The 22157-nt window shown below is 42.2% G+C and overlaps 2 protein-coding genes across 4 annotated transcripts; one reads left to right on the forward strand and one right to left on the reverse strand.

The window, feature by feature from the left end:
- Positions 1–1030: 1030 nt before the first annotated feature.
- On the forward strand, positions 1031–6399 carry rfc4 (replication factor C (activator 1) 4). 2 transcript variants are annotated; one of them, XM_041040476.1, is made up of 11 exons: positions 1031–1185; positions 1918–2045; positions 2820–2898; positions 3919–3998; positions 4148–4267; positions 4430–4573; positions 4660–4780; positions 5208–5333; positions 5442–5522; positions 5643–5756; positions 5929–6399. In XM_041040476.1, the coding sequence occupies exons 2-11, from the start codon at positions 1930–1932 to the stop codon at positions 6025–6027; spliced, it is 1080 nt and encodes a 359-aa protein (XP_040896410.1). In that variant the 5' UTR covers positions 1031–1185; positions 1918–1929; the 3' UTR covers positions 6028–6399. The 2 variants fall into 2 exon arrangements, with proteins under 2 accessions (XP_040896410.1, XP_040896409.1); XM_041040475.1 differs by having other exon boundaries at positions 1921–2045.
- A 968-nt stretch (positions 6400–7367) lies between these two features.
- Positions 7368–20844, reverse strand: slc5a9 (solute carrier family 5 member 9). 2 transcript variants are annotated; one of them, XM_041040535.1, is made up of 14 exons: positions 20813–20844; positions 18762–18828; positions 18552–18623; positions 15988–16092; positions 15087–15251; positions 14884–14989; positions 13855–13935; positions 13534–13739; positions 12166–12301; positions 10203–10310; positions 9634–9784; positions 9255–9423; positions 8271–8486; positions 7368–7679 (listed from the first exon to the last, which is right to left on the reverse strand). In XM_041040535.1, the coding sequence occupies exons 1-14, from the start codon at positions 20842–20844 to the stop codon at positions 7368–7370; spliced, it is 1926 nt and encodes a 641-aa protein (XP_040896469.1). The 2 variants fall into 2 exon arrangements, with proteins under 2 accessions (XP_040896469.1, XP_040896468.1); XM_041040534.1 differs by lacking the exon at positions 20813–20844 and adding an exon at positions 20234–20255 and having other exon boundaries at positions 18762–18880.
- Between the last annotated feature and the right edge of the window lie 1313 nt (positions 20845–22157).

Here is a 22157-nt window from a genome sequence, read left to right on the forward strand (position 1 = left end):
AGCCACCTGATTCCTGCCGCCTGTGAACAAACTGCTACTGCTGCTTTGGTTAAGTTGCGCAACTTTTTTTTTTTTTTTTTTTTTTTTTTTGAATATTTTTATCGTCTTCACGTCCTTGGCCACTTTTCATAAAAAAATGCGTATGAAAAAAATTAATTACAAAATTAAAAATATCTGTGATTTAACTTAGGATCGTGATAACAAAGCGTCTAAAGACTGGCCCAGATGAAATCATTCACGAATACCAATGTGGATTCACAAGTGGCCCTCATATGGCCAATAATACTCGTCTATAATAATTGTTTTATTATTTTTTTTAGGCAGTCAAAACCTTAGACAGTGGTAACAACTCAGTCAAACTGCCCTATGGTACACCACCCAGATTTGACATACTGAGAGTAATTCACCAGGACTGGCCGATCACAACTTTCCTTTTTTTTACTGGTAGGCCAAGTTTGTTTGTTTATTGATAACCAAACATCATTTTAAATGCATTAACTTTTATGGAATAATATGGCTACTAGCGGATGATTTTACTTTTAGAAAATAAAACTGAAGTCTCCCAAGCCTTATCTAAAGCGGAAGTCCGCCTGATGGCAATACGGAGGGGACACATTATACACACAATAAACAGCACAGTCTGTTCCACTATAAAAAAAAAAATACGGATGGTACCAATACAGTATTATCACAGTAGGTTAATTAAAAACACGTCTTGATGACATAATTGATGAGTTTTATATGACCAGCGTTATATTTTGGGCGGATAATAAAGCATATTGTTTACTTTCCACTGGTTACCATGATACCGTGTGAGTGTGTGTGTAGCACACTGAATGGTGCACAGTAGTCATGAACTGGAAATACTGGACAAGCACCCAGTTTTTACTGAGTGAAAACCACTCGAGCATCCCGGCGCTAGGAGGCGTGAGAGAGTAAAGGAAGGACAGGACCATCTCCAGCATCCGCAGCATTTGATTGGAAGCCACGAAATGTCGTCGGCGGAAGTAACTTTTTGCCGCCAGAGCGGGAAGAGCTTTCTGCTGGTTCACATGTCAGCATCTGGGCTCTCCGTGATCCTGAGAGACTTTGTTATGAGCCTTACCAGAGTTAGACTTTAACACGTAGTAACTCCGACTGTGGGATATTTAGGTCAGTTTGTCTTAACAGCAGCTGATATATACGGTAAGGTCACCGTGTATCTGCAGAATCAACAGCTAACAGTTAGCTAATACCACTAGCTAAGCACTAGTAAACATGCAAGCACCAGCTAATTGTTGTTAGCGGGTTAGTTGCTATTATAGCTATAGTTAGTTGCTAGAGCTAGCTATAGCTATGATTTATTCCATTGCAAGTGAATTATCTAACGTTAATAGCTGTCATTTGGTATGCTAAAACGATATTTGTACACATCGTCGGTTTAGCAGCTAACAGGTCTTAACCTCAAAACATTGCTAGTACGGTCTTCTGCCAAACTTCATTCAGAAATCTGTTAATTTGATTTTCATTATTCTCACGTCTGATAAAGTTATACACGTCAGAGAGACTGAGCTGCAGATTATATTGACTCCTTTAATCCTACTGTCCAGTATCAACCACTAACTTTACTAAATGACTAACAAACTAGGTAACTGGTCAAATTTAGCTCGTTGAATATCACTTGCAGTTGAGCTACAGCACACTAACGTTACAGTGTTGAATTTCTGAATTGCATAATGCAGTGGGGGAATTGTTTATTCCCTGGTGGTACAGGTGGTAGATTGACCCTCATGAATATCCATCAGACATTCTAGACATGATGCATCTTCTATCTAAGGGAATGCTTGTGCTGTAGCTTTGTTTCTGTGTCATATTTATCTATGTGTGAGTCTGTTTCTGCATCTGTATGTTTGCTTATTCCTGCATGTTTTGCTGAAGAAGTCAGGAGTCATGCAGGCCTTTTTGAAAGGAGCAACTGTTCAGACTACCAGACCTCAGAAAGACAAGGCAGCAGCAGGACCCAGTTCAGAGAAGAAAGCCAAGGCTGTTCCATGGGTAGAAAAATAGTAAGTGTGAACCCTAAAGGTGTACTGTACACCACCTCTGTTTAAACGTACTACACCTGAAGTCTCTCCCTCTCATAAATGTGACAGTTTAAAAGTCACCTAGAGTCTGCAGACACCTGAAGCCACAACAGTCCTGTAAAGTGTGAAAGATCTGCACATAGTGTAACTGTTCACATCAATGTTTGTGCATCTGTCGTGACTCAAAACAGCTCGTGTAGCCGGCTATCATCTATGTTGCTTTTTTAAAATAACCTTTTTGTGCGTGGTTAATAACTCATATTTCACAATGTAGACATATCGTCCAAAAACAAGAATTTCTGGACGATTTTAATTAATGGACACTGAGTGTCCACTTTATCAGGTGCGCATGTATGTTCTAATGCAATCCAGTACAACTGTTTTACTCCATACTGTTTAGATATAATGGCTATAATGTTCAGCTTTTGTTGACATTGTCCTAAATGAGTTAATTCAATGATGTTTTAGCTCTGAGGTCATATTTAATAGTGGCGTTGTACTGGACTGCATTATTTTGAGAAGTTTAGCTAATATTCTGCCTTCCTTGTGTTTGTAACTGGGAAAGACAAAAAATAGGAAACATCTGTCAGTATAATTTGCTCCATTACAACTCCACCTTTAACTATGACCTGAAAAAACATAGAATTTACTCCATTACTCCTACAGTGTCACCACAAACTGAACATTATGGGCTTTGCAAAGACTGATGTTTGATGGTAAATACATATTAACAGGCTCTGTTTTTGCAAACCTCAGCAGGCCAAAGTCTGTTGATGAGGTGGCCTTTCAGGAGGAGGTGGTAGCAGTGCTGAAGAAGTCTCTAGAAGGAGCAGATGTAAGTATCCAGCTCTTACTCGAACCATCATTTTATTAGGAACACCATACTAATACCGGGTAAGGCCTCCCTTTGCTCTCACAACGCCCTCAATTCTCCACATCTCAGACATGAGGACAAGCTTGTTGGTGGTAAAAAGACAATACTGGATCCAAGCGCAGGAAGCACATGATCTCCTGAAACTTTCAGTGTCAGTGTCCTTGCCACAGTACACTTTCCTTACACCTCTCTGCACAATTCTACCACTGTGCGTTCTCAGATGTGCTGCAACATCACTCCATCACACATAAAAATATAAACATGCTGTTCCTTGGTCGTGAAAGTTGCACCTTCCGAGTCTGTCACAATATTTTAGACCTACTGTCTGCTGGTGTCTCCTCCTGGCTCGATGACAGTCCATGCTGCCCCAACTTTCCCCCACCTCTTGGACCAGTGGTGATGGCTCCACTGCTCACACTTAAAATTAGGTTTCAGAAATGCTCATACATTTCATTATTCATTTTCATTATTAGTACTTTGCATGTCATGCATGCTTACCTGCTGCAAGTGCTGGTAGACCTGTTTTGCAGTGGATGGTCAGGCGGCCTCACCTTTCTCTGAGGCTCTGGATCGCTGTCAGATAAAGGATAGATAAAGGATAAATCTTCCTCTCTGGTGCTTGTAGAAATAAATGCCCACGTTTCTGGTTTTATCTGAACTAATTTCAACAGTAGGGGGCACTGTCTAACATAATTTTAGGAAAAGTCAAAGACTGTTACTTGAGTATTTAATTTGAACACAGTAATGTACAAAAGAAAAACAGTCATGGCTTTACCCTGTATGTGTTTTCTTAATAATAATATTATGATGAAGCACCAATATTGCAACAATATTAACGCAAACAGCAAATAAAAGGAATTAAATCAGTATGCTAAAAAAAAAAAAAAAAAAAAAACACAGAGTCAAACAGGCAGTCTTTCTGTGTTGTCCTTTCAAAGCCAGGAAGACAAAGTCTCATTGGGGTCTGTGTTTTAATTGCAGCTTCCCAACTTGCTTTTCTACGGACCTCCTGGAACAGGAAAGACCTCCACCATCTTAGCTGCTGCCAGAGAACTTTATGGGTAAGTGAACTGTTCATTTTGTTGTGGGTAAGAGGCAGAGGCTTCATCTCTTTGCATTTTCTGTGTTAGTTTGATTGTTCACCTGTTTTCTGCTCACCTGGATTTCCCTCCTGTATGAATCCCGTCCTCCTCCACTGTGTCTCCTCCAGTCCAGAGCTGTACAGACAGAGGGTGCTGGAGCTCAACGCCTCCGATGAACGAGGCATCCAGGTCATCAGAGAGAAGGTCAAGACCTTTGCCCAGCTCACCGTGGCTGGGACCCGCCCAGAGTGAGTCCACACTGGCTGCGTCACATGCATACTCAGATACAGGGCAATTTTCCTGATGGTTTATTTTGTTAAACCTCCATTTTTTGAAAATTGTATCTCTCAATCAGTGAATCCCAATGTAAAGCTAAAACCTTGAGTCGCCGTGTTCTTCTGTGTTTGTAGTGGGAAGTCATGTCCTCCTTTTAAGATCATCATCCTGGATGAGGCAGACTCCATGACAGCACCGGCTCAGGCCGCTCTCCGACGGACCATGGAGAAGGAATCGCGCACCACCCGCTTCTGTCTCATCTGTAACTACATCAGCAGGTCAGCTGACTGATCACAGTCATCCGTACAGAAACACACACGCTGTGTGGCTGATCCTGACCCTGCTGTGCGTCTTTGCTCTCTAGGATTATTGAACCTCTGACCTCCAGATGTTCCAAGTTTCGCTTCAAACCTCTAGCCAATCAGATCCAAGAAGAGCGCCTGCTGCTGATCTGTGAAAAGGAGAACCTCAAGTACACCAAAGAGGTACAACAGAGAGAATGTCAGTGTGGATCTGAACTGTGATTTGTAAGATAGAGCTGTAATTATGAATCGTTTTTTTATGTTGGTGGTTCAGTTTATTTGGTCCAGACCAAGAAAAAAAAGTTTTCTCTAAGTTTTCATTTTTTATGAACCTGTGCTACAGCCCTCTCTTTTAGGTTTAACATGCCGCTAACATAAAGCGGCTTCAGAAGAGTTTGAGACTAGCCTGCCTGTAACATGTTTGAGATGACATGTGTTTTAAAGTGCATGCTGCCTAGTTGATTTGATCTTTTAGAACAGATCTTTCCTCACGTATGTAACTGCAACCTGAAGAATCTCGTTAGGCATCAGGTCTGACAGAGAACTCACTCACTGCTTTCTTTGCACAGCCGTTGTGGCGGAGGTGTGATGGTTGTTTCTGTTCATGTAGAGTATCGCAGCACTGGTGAGAGTGTCTGAGGGAGACCTGCGGAAAGCCATCACCTTCCTCCAGAGCGCCGCACGTCTCAGCGTCGACAAAGAGGTCACAGAGCGAGCTGTCATTGAAATAGCCGGGGTGAGACGCACTTCTTCCTTTTCAACAGGAGACTGGAGGAGCTGATGATGCAATGTTTTTATTTACTTACATAAAACTTCCTTTGTACTGCACTGTGTTCTCTTATAGGTCGTCCCTCCCAAGATGATCGACGGCTTGCTCCAGATCTGCTTCAGAGGAACATTTGAGAAATTAGAGGTTGCAGTCAAGGTAGGTGCTGTGACATGTCAGCGCTCTGTCCCCTGCGTTTGTGTCCCAGCACTTTGTCTCATTCGTTTTTCTCGCTCCCTGTTCATCACATTCTGACATGTTCAACGTCTCCTCTGTCAGAACATGGTGGATGAAGGCTACGCAGCCACTCAGATCCTGAGTCAGCTCCATGACTCTGTCATAGAGCAGGACCTGAGCGACAAGGACAAGTCCATTATCACAGAGAAGATGGCGGTGAGTGACCTGGTGCAGCACTCGCTCTGGTGGAGCTCCTGCAGTTGGGGAAAATAGATAATCAGTTATATTCAGGTGGAATTTGTCATCACAGTATGACCACAATGAGAACTGGTTTTATAAATCTGGTTTATCATCCTGCCTGTTGGTGCTTGTTTCCTCTCTGGTTCAGGTTGTGAGTAAGTGCCTGGCAGATGGAGCAGATGAATACCTGCAGATGTTGAGTCTCTGTTCAGCCATCATGCAGCAGGCCTCTGCTCAGAACCACTGAATCTCCACAAAGCAGCGTCTCCTCCCCGGGGACAGTGCTTTCATCTGCTGCCAGCAGGACCAGTGGCCACACTGAGACGTGAGCACTTCACTCAGATTGAACGGACTTTGTTCAGAGCTGCAGTTTGGGACTGCAGTTCCACCAGTGGACACCGGATGATAGAGGCATTGTTTAATGTCAGAAGCTCCACTCAGCGTACTGTCTCCCTCCACTCTACAGAGATCACTTCAACAAATTATTCACAACCATGGGGACATGCTTTCCAAATCTCTGTTCCTGTTAAACCACCATTCAGATCTCTCTCTTTATTCCATTTCTGTCTTGTAAAGTACACTTTTTGTATTTCGGAGAGTAATAAATAGTTTTTCTTTATCTGCTCAGTGTTTGTTTCCTTGAAGTCATTAAGACATAAAATATATCCACAGCAAGGGTAACGTCAGATTGATAAATATGTTGCTTAAGGTGGAAGGAGATGAATCGTCAGAAGTTGTTCATCTGAATAACACTTAACAGTTTACAAAGTTCTGAGAAGCTCTTATGGAGCGAGTGAGGAACCACCTGCCTTCTTCAGTGTGTCTCAACTTGATTGTATATGGAGCAAGCAAAACATACTGGTAAGCACTGGTGTATTTTGGAATGTATCAGCCCATATTTATTAAATAAATGAAGGCTTTTTATTTTGAATAAATTATTCTTAAAACAAATGGCAGATAATGTTGAGTCACTAGAGAACAGACTCAGACTATTTATCAATCATTAAAAAATGATTCATTTATGGAAATTTGATAATCAGCATACAGACGGCTTCCTTTGTGTGGCATTCCTAATTCATTTAAAAGCGTAATTAACCATAAGATAATCACAACATAATGGGGGATAACTTTGTCCGTTACTTTGATAATGAGCTCAGTAGAGGCTGTGAGTTGCAGGGAAGTATGTTCAGGACAACATTTATGTTTTATGTTCCATAATTATCCATTTATTGTAGTTAACCTACATATCACACACACACACCTCTGAGGGGGGTGTCAGAACAAGTGTGTGAATGTCCCTCAGACAGGGCTCTCTCAGCTTCCCTGTTTAAAAAAGTGATTGCAGAGCTTTTAACTCAGTTACAGATCCTGTCAGTGGTCAGATCAGACTGTACCATGGTCATTATTAGACACCAAACATCTTTGCTGATGAGACCAACAGTCTGCATATAAAACAGATCCAGCACAGAAACTGAATGGTTTAGATACTGGACCAAGGCTTTCACTTCATCTAACATTTCTAACATGGGACCAAATGCCAGTGCGCCAGTCCAACCTTACTGATAACATCTCCATTCCACCTGCACATTAAGCCATGTAGCCCCAGAGGAACACATTAACAGCCAGCAGCAGCAGAGCATTAATGTTGCAGACTCTTCTCCACAGAGAATCCTCCTGCAGGGAGTTGAGTTCACTGATTTCAGTCACTGGAGGTGCAGAGCCAGGCCCGGCACCAGTCAGACCGCAGAGCCAGAGAGCAGCTCTCCGCCACCAGGAAGCTGGCAAACGGTCAGAGTCGCTGCTGAGGTCAGAGTTCACCGGGTCAGAAATCACCTGGGGACTGGTGAGGTCAATCCGAGGCTCCTGGCTGTATCTGGACCACCAGGTCAGCCTGTACAGCTGGACAGGAGAGGAAGAGATCCAGCTCAAACAAAATCTGTCAGTGCCATGGTCCACCTTCCAGCTGAGGACACGTAATACAGGTTCACTGCTTTTCCACCAAGCCTGATTAGTGGTTGTTAAAAAATATTGTACACCCGGTCACAAACGGAGGTGTTTTCCTCTGCAGTGTTTCCACAAACACGGTCACAGACTCACAATTTTCTTTGCTGTGTTTGTGATACAGCTGAGTGTTGGCTTTGAATTATCCAGTATGAATGTTCTGCTCTGTCATCTTTGACTGACGCTGTCTCACAGCCTGGAGAGCAGTGCTGAATGCTTACTTATATTTGGCAGTCTGAGTACTGTTCACCGATTGTTGATGGGGATTGTAAACAAAGAATAAAGAACTCACAGGGTTCTCTCTGCCTCTGCAGAGCTGAAGAAGGCACAGACACCTGCAGCCTTCGTTTAAGATCACGTGCGGTACAGCATTACAAACACCACAGAGCATTAATTGTAAATATCAGAGTTCCTACGTCCGGGATTCATCCTCTGTTTCTCCTTTGACAGCTGAGAATAAATAAAATGAATGTGTGACGGGTTCCTTACATGTTCTTTAGGTATTGGAGCAGTGGCCAAGCTGACAGCAACAATGACGAGGCAGGTGAGAGCCAACAGGATGAGAGCAAAGTACAGGTAGTGGACATCGGCCAGGAGAGCAGGCCGACGATCAGGCTGACCACAGGAGGGAGCTGTGTAGGAGAACTCCAGAACCATACGGATCAGTCCCACCACTAGTCCAACCATCAGACCCCAGAATGCACCCTGAGACACACATGCACATAATATTAAATACAAAGTCATATGGAACGAATGAAAAGATCTTAAGGTTTTAACCTTGTGGTCCTGTCATCTAGAGAATTCTCTAGCTTAATACCTTTAGTAAACTTGATGTATAGTTATATGTTAGGGGCTTAGAGCATAGCAATGAAGCCTCCACCACAACAGAGGTCTAACTACATGACAGTGCTATAAAGTGGACTGTAACTGAGTGCTTGTATTGTCTCCTTGTAGATAGTGAGGACAAAGTTAAGGAAGTTATTAAATGCTCAGCAGTCTGTCACAATACTAGTGTGCTATGAAGGGCTGAAATCCAGCATTTATATCCAGTGAAATAACAGTATAATGAAGGGTAGGTTGTTGGCAGATCATAGTATGTTACGGTAAAAACAACTGACACAGCCATTTATTGAACTATAAAAGGGTGTATTACACTCTAAAAGCATCAACCATATTGTTTAACCACGTTTGTGGGGTCCCAAAACAGGAGCCTAATTTACTTGTGGGGTCCAAAACACTGGGCCCACAAATTTAAATGGCTGTTTGAGGGTTAGAACCTGGTTTTAGGGTTCAGGTTAGAATCAGGTTTAGGTTAGTGTTAGGGATGGGTTAAGGTAAAATGGGTTAAGATTAGGGTTAGAGTAATTAAGGGAAGTCAATGTGATCACCTCTGGAGTGATGGAAACATTACTCTGTGAGTGTGTTTGTGTTTGTGTCTGTGTCTGTGTCTGTGTCAGAGAGACAGAGACCCACCTGCTCATTGGCTCGTGGCCAGAAGATAGCCATTAGGAACACAGCGGTGATGGGTGGAGCTAGAAAGCTAGTCACTGACTGGATGTAATCAAAGAGCTGTCCACTATTGGCTGTTTGGATAATTGGAATCCACAACAGACTAACACACACCAAGACCAGGATGAACACCCTGAAAATACACACAGTATCACTATATGCAGATCACACACAACAACACTCTCACAAAGGCCACAGGCACAGGCGTGCAGGGAGGGAGAACTAGAGAGAGTACTGTGGCAGGTTTGGTCTTTGGTTGTGTATTTCTGAAGCTGAAGCTGAATCAGTCTGATTTATTTTAGTGTATCTGTGGTTAATGTGTGGTTAATCTTTACACCCCTACCTTCCAACAATCATGAGCTCCATCTCAGAGGCTTTGGGCCTGGCTCTGTGGTAGAGGTCCAGAGTGAACAGAGTGGAGCTGCTGTTAAAGATGGAGGTCAGAGATGACATCAGAGCGGCTAACATCACTGCTAACATCAGACCACGAAGACCTGCACCGAGAGGACGACCAAAAAGATGGCACACTGGTGAAATGTCACATATCACTATTCTAGTTCTAAAGCTTTATCAGTCTATTATTAAATAATCCATTTACTCCAGGAAAATAATAATAATGCACTGAGGATTAACAGAGAGAGCCCAGGAAACTGAGTGAAGGTGCAACATTTAAGGTAGAAAAACAACAAAAAAATCAAATTCTTTAATAATGTTCAACGCAAGTATTTCATTTTAATACCAAGCTTTAAGTAACAGGGAGTCTCTTTTACCAAACATGGTTGGTTGCATTTGCAACCAGAAGCTTGGTTTCATCATGAAACACTTGCTCTAAACATGAGTGCGCTGCCTTCTTGTTTCCAAACTCAGATTACTGCATTGGTCCATCTCTGACCTGGACTGAAAAAAACTCACCCACAGGCATCAGCTCCACCACCAGTTTAGGGTAGGCGATGTTGGAGCAGCCAACTGAAGCTCCACACACGCTCTGACACACCACTGGATCCACACAACCCACCTCATCTACAAACACACAGAGAAGAGGAGAAAATAAAAAGTTGTAAAACCTTAGCTAGATCCAGAAAGTATTTATACTACTACTACTAGTTCTACTTCACAGTTTTATGCTGTTGTAGATTTTGTTTTAAATAGGTGAATTGTCATTTTTGCTCATCAGTCTACCCTCAGGAAGAGAGAGAAAACATGTTTTTAGAAATTTTATGAAAAGTTAAACCCCTTCTGTTACTCAGTTTGGTCAGACTGACACATCTATGAAGAGGTGATGGTTTTATACCACTGCTCCGGTCTGTGCCTCACCACAATTTAATCACAGAGCTCTACAGAGACTTTGTTGGACTTGATGGTTTGGTTTCTGTCCTGACATTCAGTGTAAATTGTGGGACCTTATGTACACAAGTGTGTGTCCTTCTAAACTATGTTCAATCAATTCACTTTTCATTTCTCCAGTCAAGCTCTAGATACATGTTAAGGATAATTAATGCAAAGAGGAAGCGCCCTGACCAGAGTGGCTAAGAAATAAGACAAGGGACCAATTATAAAGTTTTTCCTGTGACAAAAATACACCAAATGACCAGAATGTATCTTCATTTGTTAGTGATTCATTTACAGTCATTCATCTTTACTTCACTACTTCATCATGACTGGTATTTTATGGACTTAACCCCAGTTAAAGCTGTATAATAACTAATGTGTTTTAAACAGAAGGATCAGATTGAATCTCTGCCCTGCACATACAGCTTCAATAAGCCCAGAGGAGAAATCTTCATTTAGTCAGTCACAACCTGCACTGCTTAAGGCAAGTTACACTTTGTCACACAGTACTTAAGTGAGTTTGTAACACTCTTTAAGGTTGTAATACTTTAAATTATGTGGCTGGCAGTTAGTTTGGTAACATATTAAAGCCAAGTAGGCAGAAAGTGAAAGTTCTTGTCAGTGTCTATTTCAGCATGCCAGCATATGACTATTTCCTGGAGGGAGTCTGTACCGGTACACTCACTCGTATAAAACTCACAAAATCACTAGAAAAGGTTGCTGATTTTTGACAGTACTATGGTGCAGTGGCCTGTTTTTATGCCTTAACAGCCAGGACAATAAAAATGAAGCAAATGAACATTTCTATTTCCTCTCTGACTTCAGTTGGGAATGCTTTAAAAAGTATTCAGTCAAACTGATAACTTCACCATAGTGTTATGTGCATTTCGTGTGCACAGACTCGGTGTGTGTCTACATGAACATGCAGACGGATTTTTTTTTTTAAACGTTAAACACAAAAGCAAGTCCTGCATAAAAGCTGTCTTAGAAAGCCACACAACATAACAGACAGCACCTTGTCCCTGTTAATGAGGATAATGATGACAGTGAATTGTTGAGGTCTCGCTCAGCCTCACTTCTCCTGCCACATCCGAGTCCAACCTGCAGACCACCTGACTTGCCCCTCCCCCAAATCACATTAAAGTACAGGTGCTGTCAGATGACAGAGCCCCTCCTGTGTGCCTGAATACATGATGATATGTGAATTTATTGTTACATATGGAAAACCACCTGAAATATTTCACATTGTTTACTTACTTCCATGTACACTCAGTGGCCACTGTATTAGAGATGCACCTATGAACACCAATTCACATATAGCTGAATAATTGAAAATTCGCATTGTTTACTGATTGACTGGTGACCCCAGACTCTGACCACAGAACCTCTAAACCACCCCACTCATGGAGGGACATTTACGTGGGTAAATGACGGTCTCTGAAAGCCTGGTTTGATGAGGTAGTAATCAAATAAAAATGGTGGACGTACTTCAACATGAAAAAGCTTTGGGGATGACAGCCCAGCAGAGAGAGGTAGACGCACTGACCTGGGAACAGTGCTCGGCTGATCATGCCTGGCATGACAATGAAGAACATGGGCAGCAGTTTGAGGTATCCTCCCAGCACACTGCCTCCTTTGGCATGAGACAAAGACTTGGCTGACAGAGATCTCTGGACTATAACCTGCACACACACACACACACACACACACATTTGTGTTTTTGTACTTGTGAGGACTTTTACATATTTTGGCACTGCATTCCCTTGACTAACTTCAACAATCACAAATAAATAGCTGACCCCTGTAGTGGAAATTTACTAACCAACTAACCTCTTTCCTCATATGTCAGCAGCATAAATACACTGTTGCCCATAAAGTGGGAATAAAATATATCTTACCTCTTTTGACTGATTTATTCTTGATAGATAAAGTGTATCTTCTCAAAACTTTATTGATTAGTCTCTCATATAAAGAATAAAGAGAGGAATGTGTCTGAAAACAGAATTATTCCAACTTTATGGGCAACAGGGTAGAATTGTTAAACTATGTATTATGCTGTAGCTGAGATGTAGCTCAGGGAACAGTTTTACAACATCTTATCAAGCATCAGCTAAAAGCTGAGAGATCTGACTGATGTGTGGGAGAAGAGCCACACAAGTTTTCAAGCTTCAGGTTCTTTGAACCTTGTGTGTATGTCCTGCCTCCCATACTGCATGTAATAAAAGGAGTCTTAAAGTCAGAGGTCTGGATTGCGACTTTTGTTAAACTGAAGATTTCCATTACACTGGGTGACAAGGACGGGATGGACGTGTCCCTGGGTGAATCCATAGACTGACCTACAGGACAAAGACAGTGCGCCTGGATGGGAAAATATGAACTCAGACAAATCAAGATTGGTCCCCAGTCGTCCTAGAGGGCATAGATGGGGACGCTCCATTCCCAAGCCTGGGCAATTATCTCCAGATTCTGTTTTCATAAGTCATAAGTCCTACTTGTGTGAGGGAAAGCTGTGACAAATGAACAGGTAACAAGAAGTAAAGTGCTCTGTAAGGAAGGAAATACACTGCCTCCTTTCCATTACGTGCAAAAACATGTGCACTGTTTTGTACTGACCCTGATAACCTGATAACCATGTGTGGAAGGTGAACACACAGCAGCACAGATCTGCAGCCAGAAGCAGATGGTGTGGTTTCTTAATGACTTTGTACAATGATGATAGAAATAAATAATCAATGAAGGCATTTATGTGACTGCATTAATCTGATCTGAGTTATAACCAACCAGTCTGTTGTGCGAAGGTGTGTGTGTGCTTATTTTGTAGCAGCCGTGTTATTTGCATGTGATTTAACCAAGGTAGCCCCCAACCCAGTTCAAATGTTCTGTGGACTACATGTATTAGTGAAGGCAAAATCACCTGATCTGTGCACCAGACCCATGTAGCCAGTACCGTGAGCCCAAACACCAGACCTGGCCAGGGTAAATCCCCTGACACGGGGTCTCTGAACATGCGGAAGGCATCACTACGAGGTAGGTGGCAGGTGGTGTTGGCGACTGTCACTGAGGGAACAGCTGACATGTAATGGTTCACAAGACCCTCGTACCAGCCAACTTTGGAGAATGCTGGGAAAAAACACACACACACACGCACACACTCATACTCATTTCTGGCACAATATATCAGCGACACAACACAGCCGTTTCAAAATAACATGCTGATGCCGTGTAATCTACTTACCTATGAACATTAGTGCAAAGGCTCCTCCAACCATGATCAAAGTCTGTAGAGCATCAGTGTAGATCACTGCTGTCAAACCACCTACACACACATGCAGACACACAAACACTTATGGACCACGGCTGAAATGATGGTTATCAACCAGCGGTCAGAGGACGGCCACAGAGAGGTCAAGGAGCACATTCACACCCGAGACAGAGGCTACCATCTCCCACCATGTACAAAAAAAAAACCATGTGACATGTCATGTGACCAAAGTTCTACACTTCCAGCATCAGGGCCTCTGATTTGCCTGGAAACAGATGACCCAGAAACTGATCTGGTGTGCCACAGTGAGGGAGGTCACAATTCCTCTATCTGTATGGAGGAGCAGGGAGGCTGCCCAGAGGACACCTGAGCAAGGACAGAGGAAAGCAGCCTTCTTGGTTAGTCCTTTATCAGACTGACACATGAGATCAGACTGCTTTGATAGTACAAATAACAGATTCATCTGTTCAAACTGCGGTTTGATGCATCTGTTCACAATATAAATTAACTGTTTTTGTGTTGAAGGACATCACTGATTGTCAGCTCTGAGTTGACCCTTAATGTCCTGATACAGCTATGATAACCCTAACAAGTACACTAGGTCAGTTGATGACAACTGAGCCATCTCCATGACAACTGAATAATGCAGACAGAAAGATAAGCTTGAAGTCCTCCCCTTCACTAGTAAGCGGGTTTTTGAGATTAGTTCGTTTTGTTAAATTACTGATTCCAAAGTCAAGATTAATCTTTTATGCTCACTGATATGATTTCATTGATATGATTCCTCCACATATCCACAATCACACCACAAAAACCAACACCATCAAATTTTACCATTAAATAGCCGATCATTTACAACGCAAATGAAAAACAAATAAATAAACATGAAATAAACATCAGCAGGTCGGACATGTCACTCACTACTAACTGGTAAGAGCAAACTTACAACCCCTGCCAGCTGACTGGATTTGGACTGAATGAATAAGGTGTGTGTGTGTTCACCTGCCACAGTGTAAGCAGCAGTTACCAGCAGCAGTATGCCTGTGGACAGATAGAGATCCCAGCCCAGCGACACCTGGATGAACAATGCACCCGAAAATATATCTGTCTGGGTAACACACACACACACACACACACATTGGATTGTGCCTCATTAGTATAAAATAATCTGAATAAAAGTAAAAGTGTGTGTCTGTGTGTCTTACAGATATCTTGGTGAAAATGTAGAGGATGAGTGACAGAACAGACATGTAGATGCGAATCCTCTGGCCTCCAAAGCGTTTGCCCAGGTATTCAGGCATGGTCACCACTCCAGCAGCGATGTACACAGGGATAAAGATCCAACCCAGAGCCACCAGGACCCAGGCTGCCTACACAAACACACACACACACACACACATACACATATATTCAGGTTACAAAAAACCCTCTGTTGTCTGCTAATGTACTGCTGTCTCCTGTTTTTTATTAATACATTTTAATACATTGAATGCAGAACATGAAGGATAACAAAATGTTGACACTACACAAATGTTTATTCACCTACTTAATTGTAAAATCATCACTGGTGTAGCCAGTAGCCAGTCACATAACTGGTTGAATGGAGATCACCTGTGTGTAGTCAAGGGGTTTAAATGATTCCGTGAAGACAGTAAAAACCTACACCAAGAAGACAGAGACATTCCAAGCAGCTCTGAAACGGTGATTGAAAAGCACAAGTCAGGGGATTTTAACAAAGAACATGCAGTACAGTTAAATCAATCAGTGAGAAATAGAAACGGTGGGGCACAGCTGTAAACCAGCATGGATCAGGTCAGCATCAAAAACTAACTGAGCGTGCATGAAGGAGACAAGTGAGGGAAGTTACAAAGAGACCTATAAAGACTCTGAAGCTTCAGAGTCTGGGACTGGAAGAGACTGTGTAGCTCATGCCAGCTAAGCTACAGTTTGTCAGAAGGTCAACACTTTACAATATAATACTGTAGAGTGTTAGTTCCAGAAAATGCATGGGAGACTCTGAAGTGAGCTGGAACAAGGTTCTGTGGTCTGATGAGACCGAAACTGAGCTGTCAGGTTAAATGTCATGTCCTGGACCATGTTTCTTACATTCCATTCAAATCCCCCAACAGCGATGCCTCCAGATGCTCCTGTCCCTGCTAGACCAATAAACAAACCGCTGCCAACATTACTGGACATGAGTGAGGCTCCAATCTGTAAACACACACAGATACGCAAAACACAATAACAACAACATTTCAAATTTGGTCAGGAGAATGGTCAGACTCATCAGATAACTCTCTTTACGGCTGTTTCCATGTTGCTGTCTGTAAATCCTTCACTGAATTTGTCAGTAATGTCCTTCCTAAGTCCCAGGTTTTTTTTTTTATTAAACTAGTAATTAAGTGAACTGAGATGCACCAATCAAATTCAAGTCATGTCTTAACTAGTACAGACTTAAGTAATGTATCAGATCATTGATTGATGCAGTGTAAAGACAAATAAGAACACAAGCAATGACTGCAGCCTTTAAATGCAAAGGAAATGAAGTTGGTGAAATGCACAAGGTGAAAAGAAATGGAGTGATCTAATGAGCCAGGTGACAGATCTCTTCCCCAGGTCAAAACACTGTCCACCTGGTGGCTGTCCTAAGATAAAGGTGGGACCAAACATCCCTGGTCCTTAACATAATTGGACATCTGGAGTTACAGGTGTTGCCTCTCGTGCAGAAAGTGGGTTGCAAGACCAGCTACTGTTCTCTGAAGACCATCAGCCTGCCATGTTAGACGCCCAGCCCTCCACACAACCAGTGGGTCAGACAGTCAGTCTACCATCCTGAGGGTCTCTGGCTTTATACTGAGCTGCATAAAGCATGAAGCTCTAACATTATCATGAAGCTACAAGAGGGGCTGAAACCACTTGGATACACATTTAACACAAATGAAACACGGGCTAATAAATAATAATCAAAACTCTAAAATTAATCAAATGTACAATTATTCAAACCACATTGTTCTGACTCTATATAACTCACATTTGTGAGATTAAATGATTTATAAAATAACATTTCATAACATTTTAAAAAGTATATAAAAAGTATATAATATTTAACATTGAAAATATTTTACTTTTTTGTTCCTATTCATGATTCATTCACTGTGTAATGTCTGGAAGCAACTGGAAGTTGATTTGAACTCATTTACTTCAGGACCTTGGACAGCAACTGGCAGGCCAGAGCCACACACAGTGAATCTATCTCCACATCGGTTTATTGATTTATCTATTTATTATATATCATCATCATCATCATCATCATAGCATTTAGTCTAATTGAATAATAAATGACATTTATGGGTGAACATTAATGTATGTGCTCTGAATATGATAATTAAAAAGAATCTGAGAATCTCTGCTGTCTCGGGTTTGTTATTAAGGAGCGATTTCTAAACTGCTCAGTTAAAAAAAAAAAAAAAAAAACAATCTCCACTTGCTACTTTTTTTATGATGATAACTGGCAACTACTGACTAGATTCTGAGAAATCTGTTTCCCTGTTGATGTAATTGCTGTTACCTTAACCTGAACCTAACATTAACCCTAACTAGTTTTTCCTTATGATGCTTAATCTAACCCTGACCCAGGGGACACACAGAGGTGTCCAAACTGTTCCACAAAGGGCCGGTGTGACTGCAGGTTTTTGTTCCAACCAATGAAGAGCTCACAGTTCGATCAATCAACTGTCTGAAGACTGAGATCAGTTGATTAAATGAGTCAAGTCTGGTGTGCTGGTGGTTGGTTGGAACAAAAACCTGCAGCCACACCGGCCCTTTGTGGAACAGTTTGGACACCCCTGCCCTAACACTAAGCCACAGTTACCTGTGGCCACTCCCATGGCATGGATGTTTACCACCATTTAACTTTAGAGGCACTAAAAGGAAAAGTAATGGGCTGATTATCATGAAGTAATGAGGGACTACTCAGTAAGCACTGAGTATAATGTATGAGCACAAAGGGAGTATTTATTGATCATGAACAATGAGTGAGTTGTTACTAGTTTGTGCTCCGATCATCAGCAGCTGGTTCAGAGTGAACCAGGCACAACAAAGTGGTTGTTGTTCTGTTTCACAGATACTTGAACTAATCATTACCTGATGATTCACTAATGTGGAATCTCCCACTCTGTCCTACTGTCCAGTCCTCCATTCAGGAAGTTGTTCAGGAACTACTTGTTGAAAATCAGCTCGTTCCTGAAGAAACCTCAGATATTTATTTTGTGTACTCTGCACTGCTGAGGCTTGCTACCACTCTGCTCTCTCTCTGGTCAAGAAACGCTGTTGGTATAATGGTATTTTGTGTGCCACATTGTTTATGGAAAACAAGAATGTGTGGACGGTGAAAGTCAAAATATATCACATAGCACATTAAAGCTTATAGTCTGGCTCCTTTTGTTGTTACCTATTCATGAATATCTATTCTGTTACTTATACTGTTCCTACAGCCCAAGAATGAACTTCCATACTAAAACACAACAATACTGAGTGTGTCAGAGTAACTGCTCTGTAATGAAAGATGTGAATGCAGACAGTAGAACGGTGTGTTGACAGTATATAGCATGTAGCACATTAACAGGGAACTGAGAGCTAAATCTCATGCAACCAGTATGACAGGTACTCACAGGCCACCAGGTCATTGAACGGCCAGCCAAGAAGTAGCCCCCTACTGTGCTGCGATTGGCTCGGACTGATGACTGAAGAAGAGACAGAGGTAAAGATCAGGTCAGCAGAAGACTGAACTAAGGCTAACTGGCTCTTTATTTCAGCACATTTCCCCTGATCATACTTTAACAGAGAAAAATCATGAACATGTGCGTTGAGCCACTTCTTACCCAGATTCCAACCACCATGACAAAGATAAAATAGAGGACAACCACAGCGATGTCCACAGCATCCAGACTGAGACCTGTGCTGGGAGCTGCTGCAGTGGTGAACACAGAGGAGCTGCTGCCTGCAAAGATAGAAAAGAAACTTCACTATAGAAGCATTTTCTCTTTGATAGACACACTATACACAACTGTTACAAAATAATCCAAACACACATAAGAAACAAAAGAACAATAACTTCCTCAGACAGATGAGTACAGTGAGAACCCCTGTAACCAGGCTTACATAGCTTCATCCACTCATCCATCTCATCAGCCATGTATGCGTTTTTATTTTTGTTTTCCATTATCTCCCCCATCTCCCTCTCCCCCATCACTGCCTTGTACATCTTCCCTCAGTCACAATCACAACAGACTGGGGTGGAAACACCAGTCTGAATGAAACCATCATCAATGACGGTGATGGTTTCATTCATAATTTCTCACTCACACACACACACACACCTCCGCGTCTCCTTTCATCAAATTGAGTGAGACGCACTGCGTGCACCGCAGTGGGGAAGAACGAGCAGAGCCAGACGATGGGTCTCTGAGGGATCAGGTAATTTTCCCTTGGATCAACATGAAAACAGAGCAAACCATGATGGAGACAGGTCAGCACATCACACACGTCCTGCAGCTCCATCCTGTCCCACATAAAAGACACAGTGAGAGCACTACTGCTGCTGGACTACATGGTCCACAAGCAACACCACAAAGACTGTGCTACCTATATTATATTATTATTACTCATTATATTATTATGAGTAATAATAAGTGGCCCATTGTAATGGGCTGAAGTGTTGTCTGCCACTAGTAACACTGTAGGGCCAGCCAGTCAGTCAATATCAGACATCTAACTGCATTAACATCCATATAACAAAAAACAGAAACAAAAATCTCACACAGAAACTCAGCTGGTTGCAGGAAAACATTCTTGGGTCTGTGGATTCAGTGGACAAAGCTGATGAGACTGAAACATCAGAGCTACATCAGTTTTCCTGAATTTTCCCAAACCCACCATACACACCACAGACTGTGTGTGTGTAAACATGGATGACACATCTCCACTTCCTGCCACTTTGCAAAAACTGAAGCCAAAATATTGCAACAACAGCAGCTGACAAGCAGCTTTCATACACTTAGATTTGGGGTTAGCTGCTAAACGAGGGCAGAAAAATGATATATAATAATATTCACTCATGTAGCCTTAGTTAGCATCACCTCTGTTGTATTGGAAAAAACTGACAAATGTAATTGAAACTGTCTGAATACTGTAGATGGCACATGGGTCTGCTTTCCCCTGGATTCCTGCCTCACGTGATCTGGAAAGCTGTCTGTAAAATCAGCTTTTCGCACACCATAAAAACACAGCTTGTTGCAGGAGCATTCATACACAGAGTGTGTGAGCATTACACAGAGTTAAAGAAGCCTCAGACCTGTGGTGAGACTGGCAGACATGTTGATTCCAGTCTTCCAGATCGTGCTGCCTTCTTCTCAGTCCTCCAGTGTTTCTCCTATTAAGGAGCGATCCTGACTGTGTGTAACAGATTCAGTCCGTCCTGCTGGTAAAGCTAGAGGTGTGTGAATCTGTGAAGTCAATCTTTAGCTTAATTATTAATCATTTTGTTACTGAGACAGTTCAAACTTCACAGGCTAGCTATAATCTCCTGGCAAAGACTGACATATAGTGCCTTACAAAAGTATTCATACCCCTTGAACTTCTCCACATTTTGTCACGTTACAACCACAAACTCAAATGTATTTTATTGGGATTTTATGTGATAGTCCAACACAAAGTGGCGCATAATTGTGAAGTGGAAGGAAAGTGATAGTTTGTGTTTAAGAATTTTTACAAATAAAAATCTGAAAAGTGTGGTGTGCATATGTACTCAGCCCCCTGAGTCAGTTACAGCTGCAAGTATTTTGGGTCTCTACCAGCTTTGCACATCTAGAGACTGTCATTTCTGCCCATTCTTCTTTGCAAAATATCTCCAGTTCAGTCAGATGATTCTAACACATGAATATGCTTTGATGTAAACCATTCCATTGTAGCTCTGGCTGTATGTTTAGGTTTGTTATCCTGCTGGAAGGTTTAACCCCCCCCCCCCCCCCCCCAGACAAGTTTTCTTCCAGGATTGCCCTGTCTTTAGCTCCACCCATCTTCACATCAACTCTGACCAGCTTCCCTGTCCCTGCTGGGAAAAAAGCACCCCTCCCCCCAGAAAGTTCAATTTTGGTCTCATCTGACCACAGCACCTTCTTCCACATGTATCCTGTGTCCCCTACATGGTTTGTGGCAAACTGCAAACAGGACGTTTTATTGCTTTCTTCTTGCTGCTCTTCCATGAAAGCCAGATTTGTGGAGTTTACGACTAATTGTTGTCCTGTGGACAGATTCTCCCCACCTGAGCTGTGGGTCTCTGCAGCTCCTTCATGGTTACCATGGGCCTCTCGGCTGCTTCTCTCATTAATGCCCTCGTTGCCCGGCCTGTCAGTTTAGGTGGACGTCCATGTCTCGGTAGGTTTGCAGTTGTGCCATACGCTTTCCATTTTCAAACGATGGATTGAACCGTGCTCCATGAGATGTTCAGAGCTTGGGATATGCTTTCATAACCTAACCCTGCTTTAAACTTCTCCACAACTTTATCCCTGACCTGTCTGATGTGTTCGTCGTCATGATGCCGTTTGTTCACTAATGTTCTCTAACAAGCCTCTGAGGCCTTCACACAACAGCTGTATTTATACTGAGACTGAAGTACACACAGGTGGAACCTATTTGCTAGTTAGGTGACTTCTGAAGGCAGTTGGTTGCATTGGATTTTATTTAGGGGTATCAGAGTAAAGGCGGCTGAATACGCACACCACAATGGAAAAGTTCAAGGGGTATGAATGCTTTTGCAAGGCACTGTAAACTACATATTTAAAAAGGGATCCACAGATTGTTCCAGTATGTATGTACTTTGAGTCCATATTAAACTGATCAATGCCAAACTCTCTCTTCCCTTCTGGAATTTCTGATTCCAGTCTGAATACAAATGGGATGCTGACTGGTCAGGCTGTCGATATACAGCCCAGCTGCTGATGCTGCTGTGGCAGAACATTATCCATAACTTATACAGGTTTCTATACTTATACTGAACTCACACATGCACTGAACCCCACAGTCTATTCCCCTGACCCCCCGGACTTCCTTCCTTCTATCCACTCACTGTGCAATATCCGTATTCTGTGCAATAACCCATACTTCTTGAACTGTGCACCTTACCCCCCCCCCTTGTATTTTGTTTTTTTCTCTTCATATTGTTGTATAGCTTTCCTTTTACATTTTGACTTGCCCTAAACTTATTTAATTTAATCTTA

The sequence above is a fragment of the Toxotes jaculatrix genome, chromosome 6 (assembly GCF_017976425.1).
Source record: "Toxotes jaculatrix isolate fToxJac2 chromosome 6, fToxJac2.pri, whole genome shotgun sequence".
NCBI classification, from domain to species: Eukaryota; Metazoa; Chordata; class Actinopteri; family Toxotidae; genus Toxotes; species Toxotes jaculatrix.

Coding starts and splice junctions, on each gene's coding strand:
- rfc4 (XM_041040476.1), top strand. CDS start 1,930: ATGCAGGCCTTTTTGAAAGGAGCAACTGTTCAGACTACCAGACCTCAG. Junction 4,268..4,429: donor GTGGCTGGGACCCGCCCAGA/GTGAGTCCACAC, acceptor CTGTGTTTGTAG/TGGGAAGTCATGTCCTCCTT. Junction 4,781..5,207: donor ACCTCAAGTACACCAAAGAG/GTACAACAGAGA, acceptor CTGTTCATGTAG/AGTATCGCAGCACTGGTGAG.
- slc5a9 (XM_041040534.1), bottom strand. CDS start 20,255: ATGTCTGCCAGTCTCACCACAG. Junction 14,990..15,086: donor ACATTTTCACCAAGATATCT/GTAAGACACACA, acceptor TGTGTTACCCAG/ACAGATATATTTTCGGGTGC. Junction 13,740..13,854: donor CTTTGCACTAATGTTCATAG/GTAAGTAGATTA, acceptor GTTTTTTCCCAG/CATTCTCCAAAGTTGGCTGG.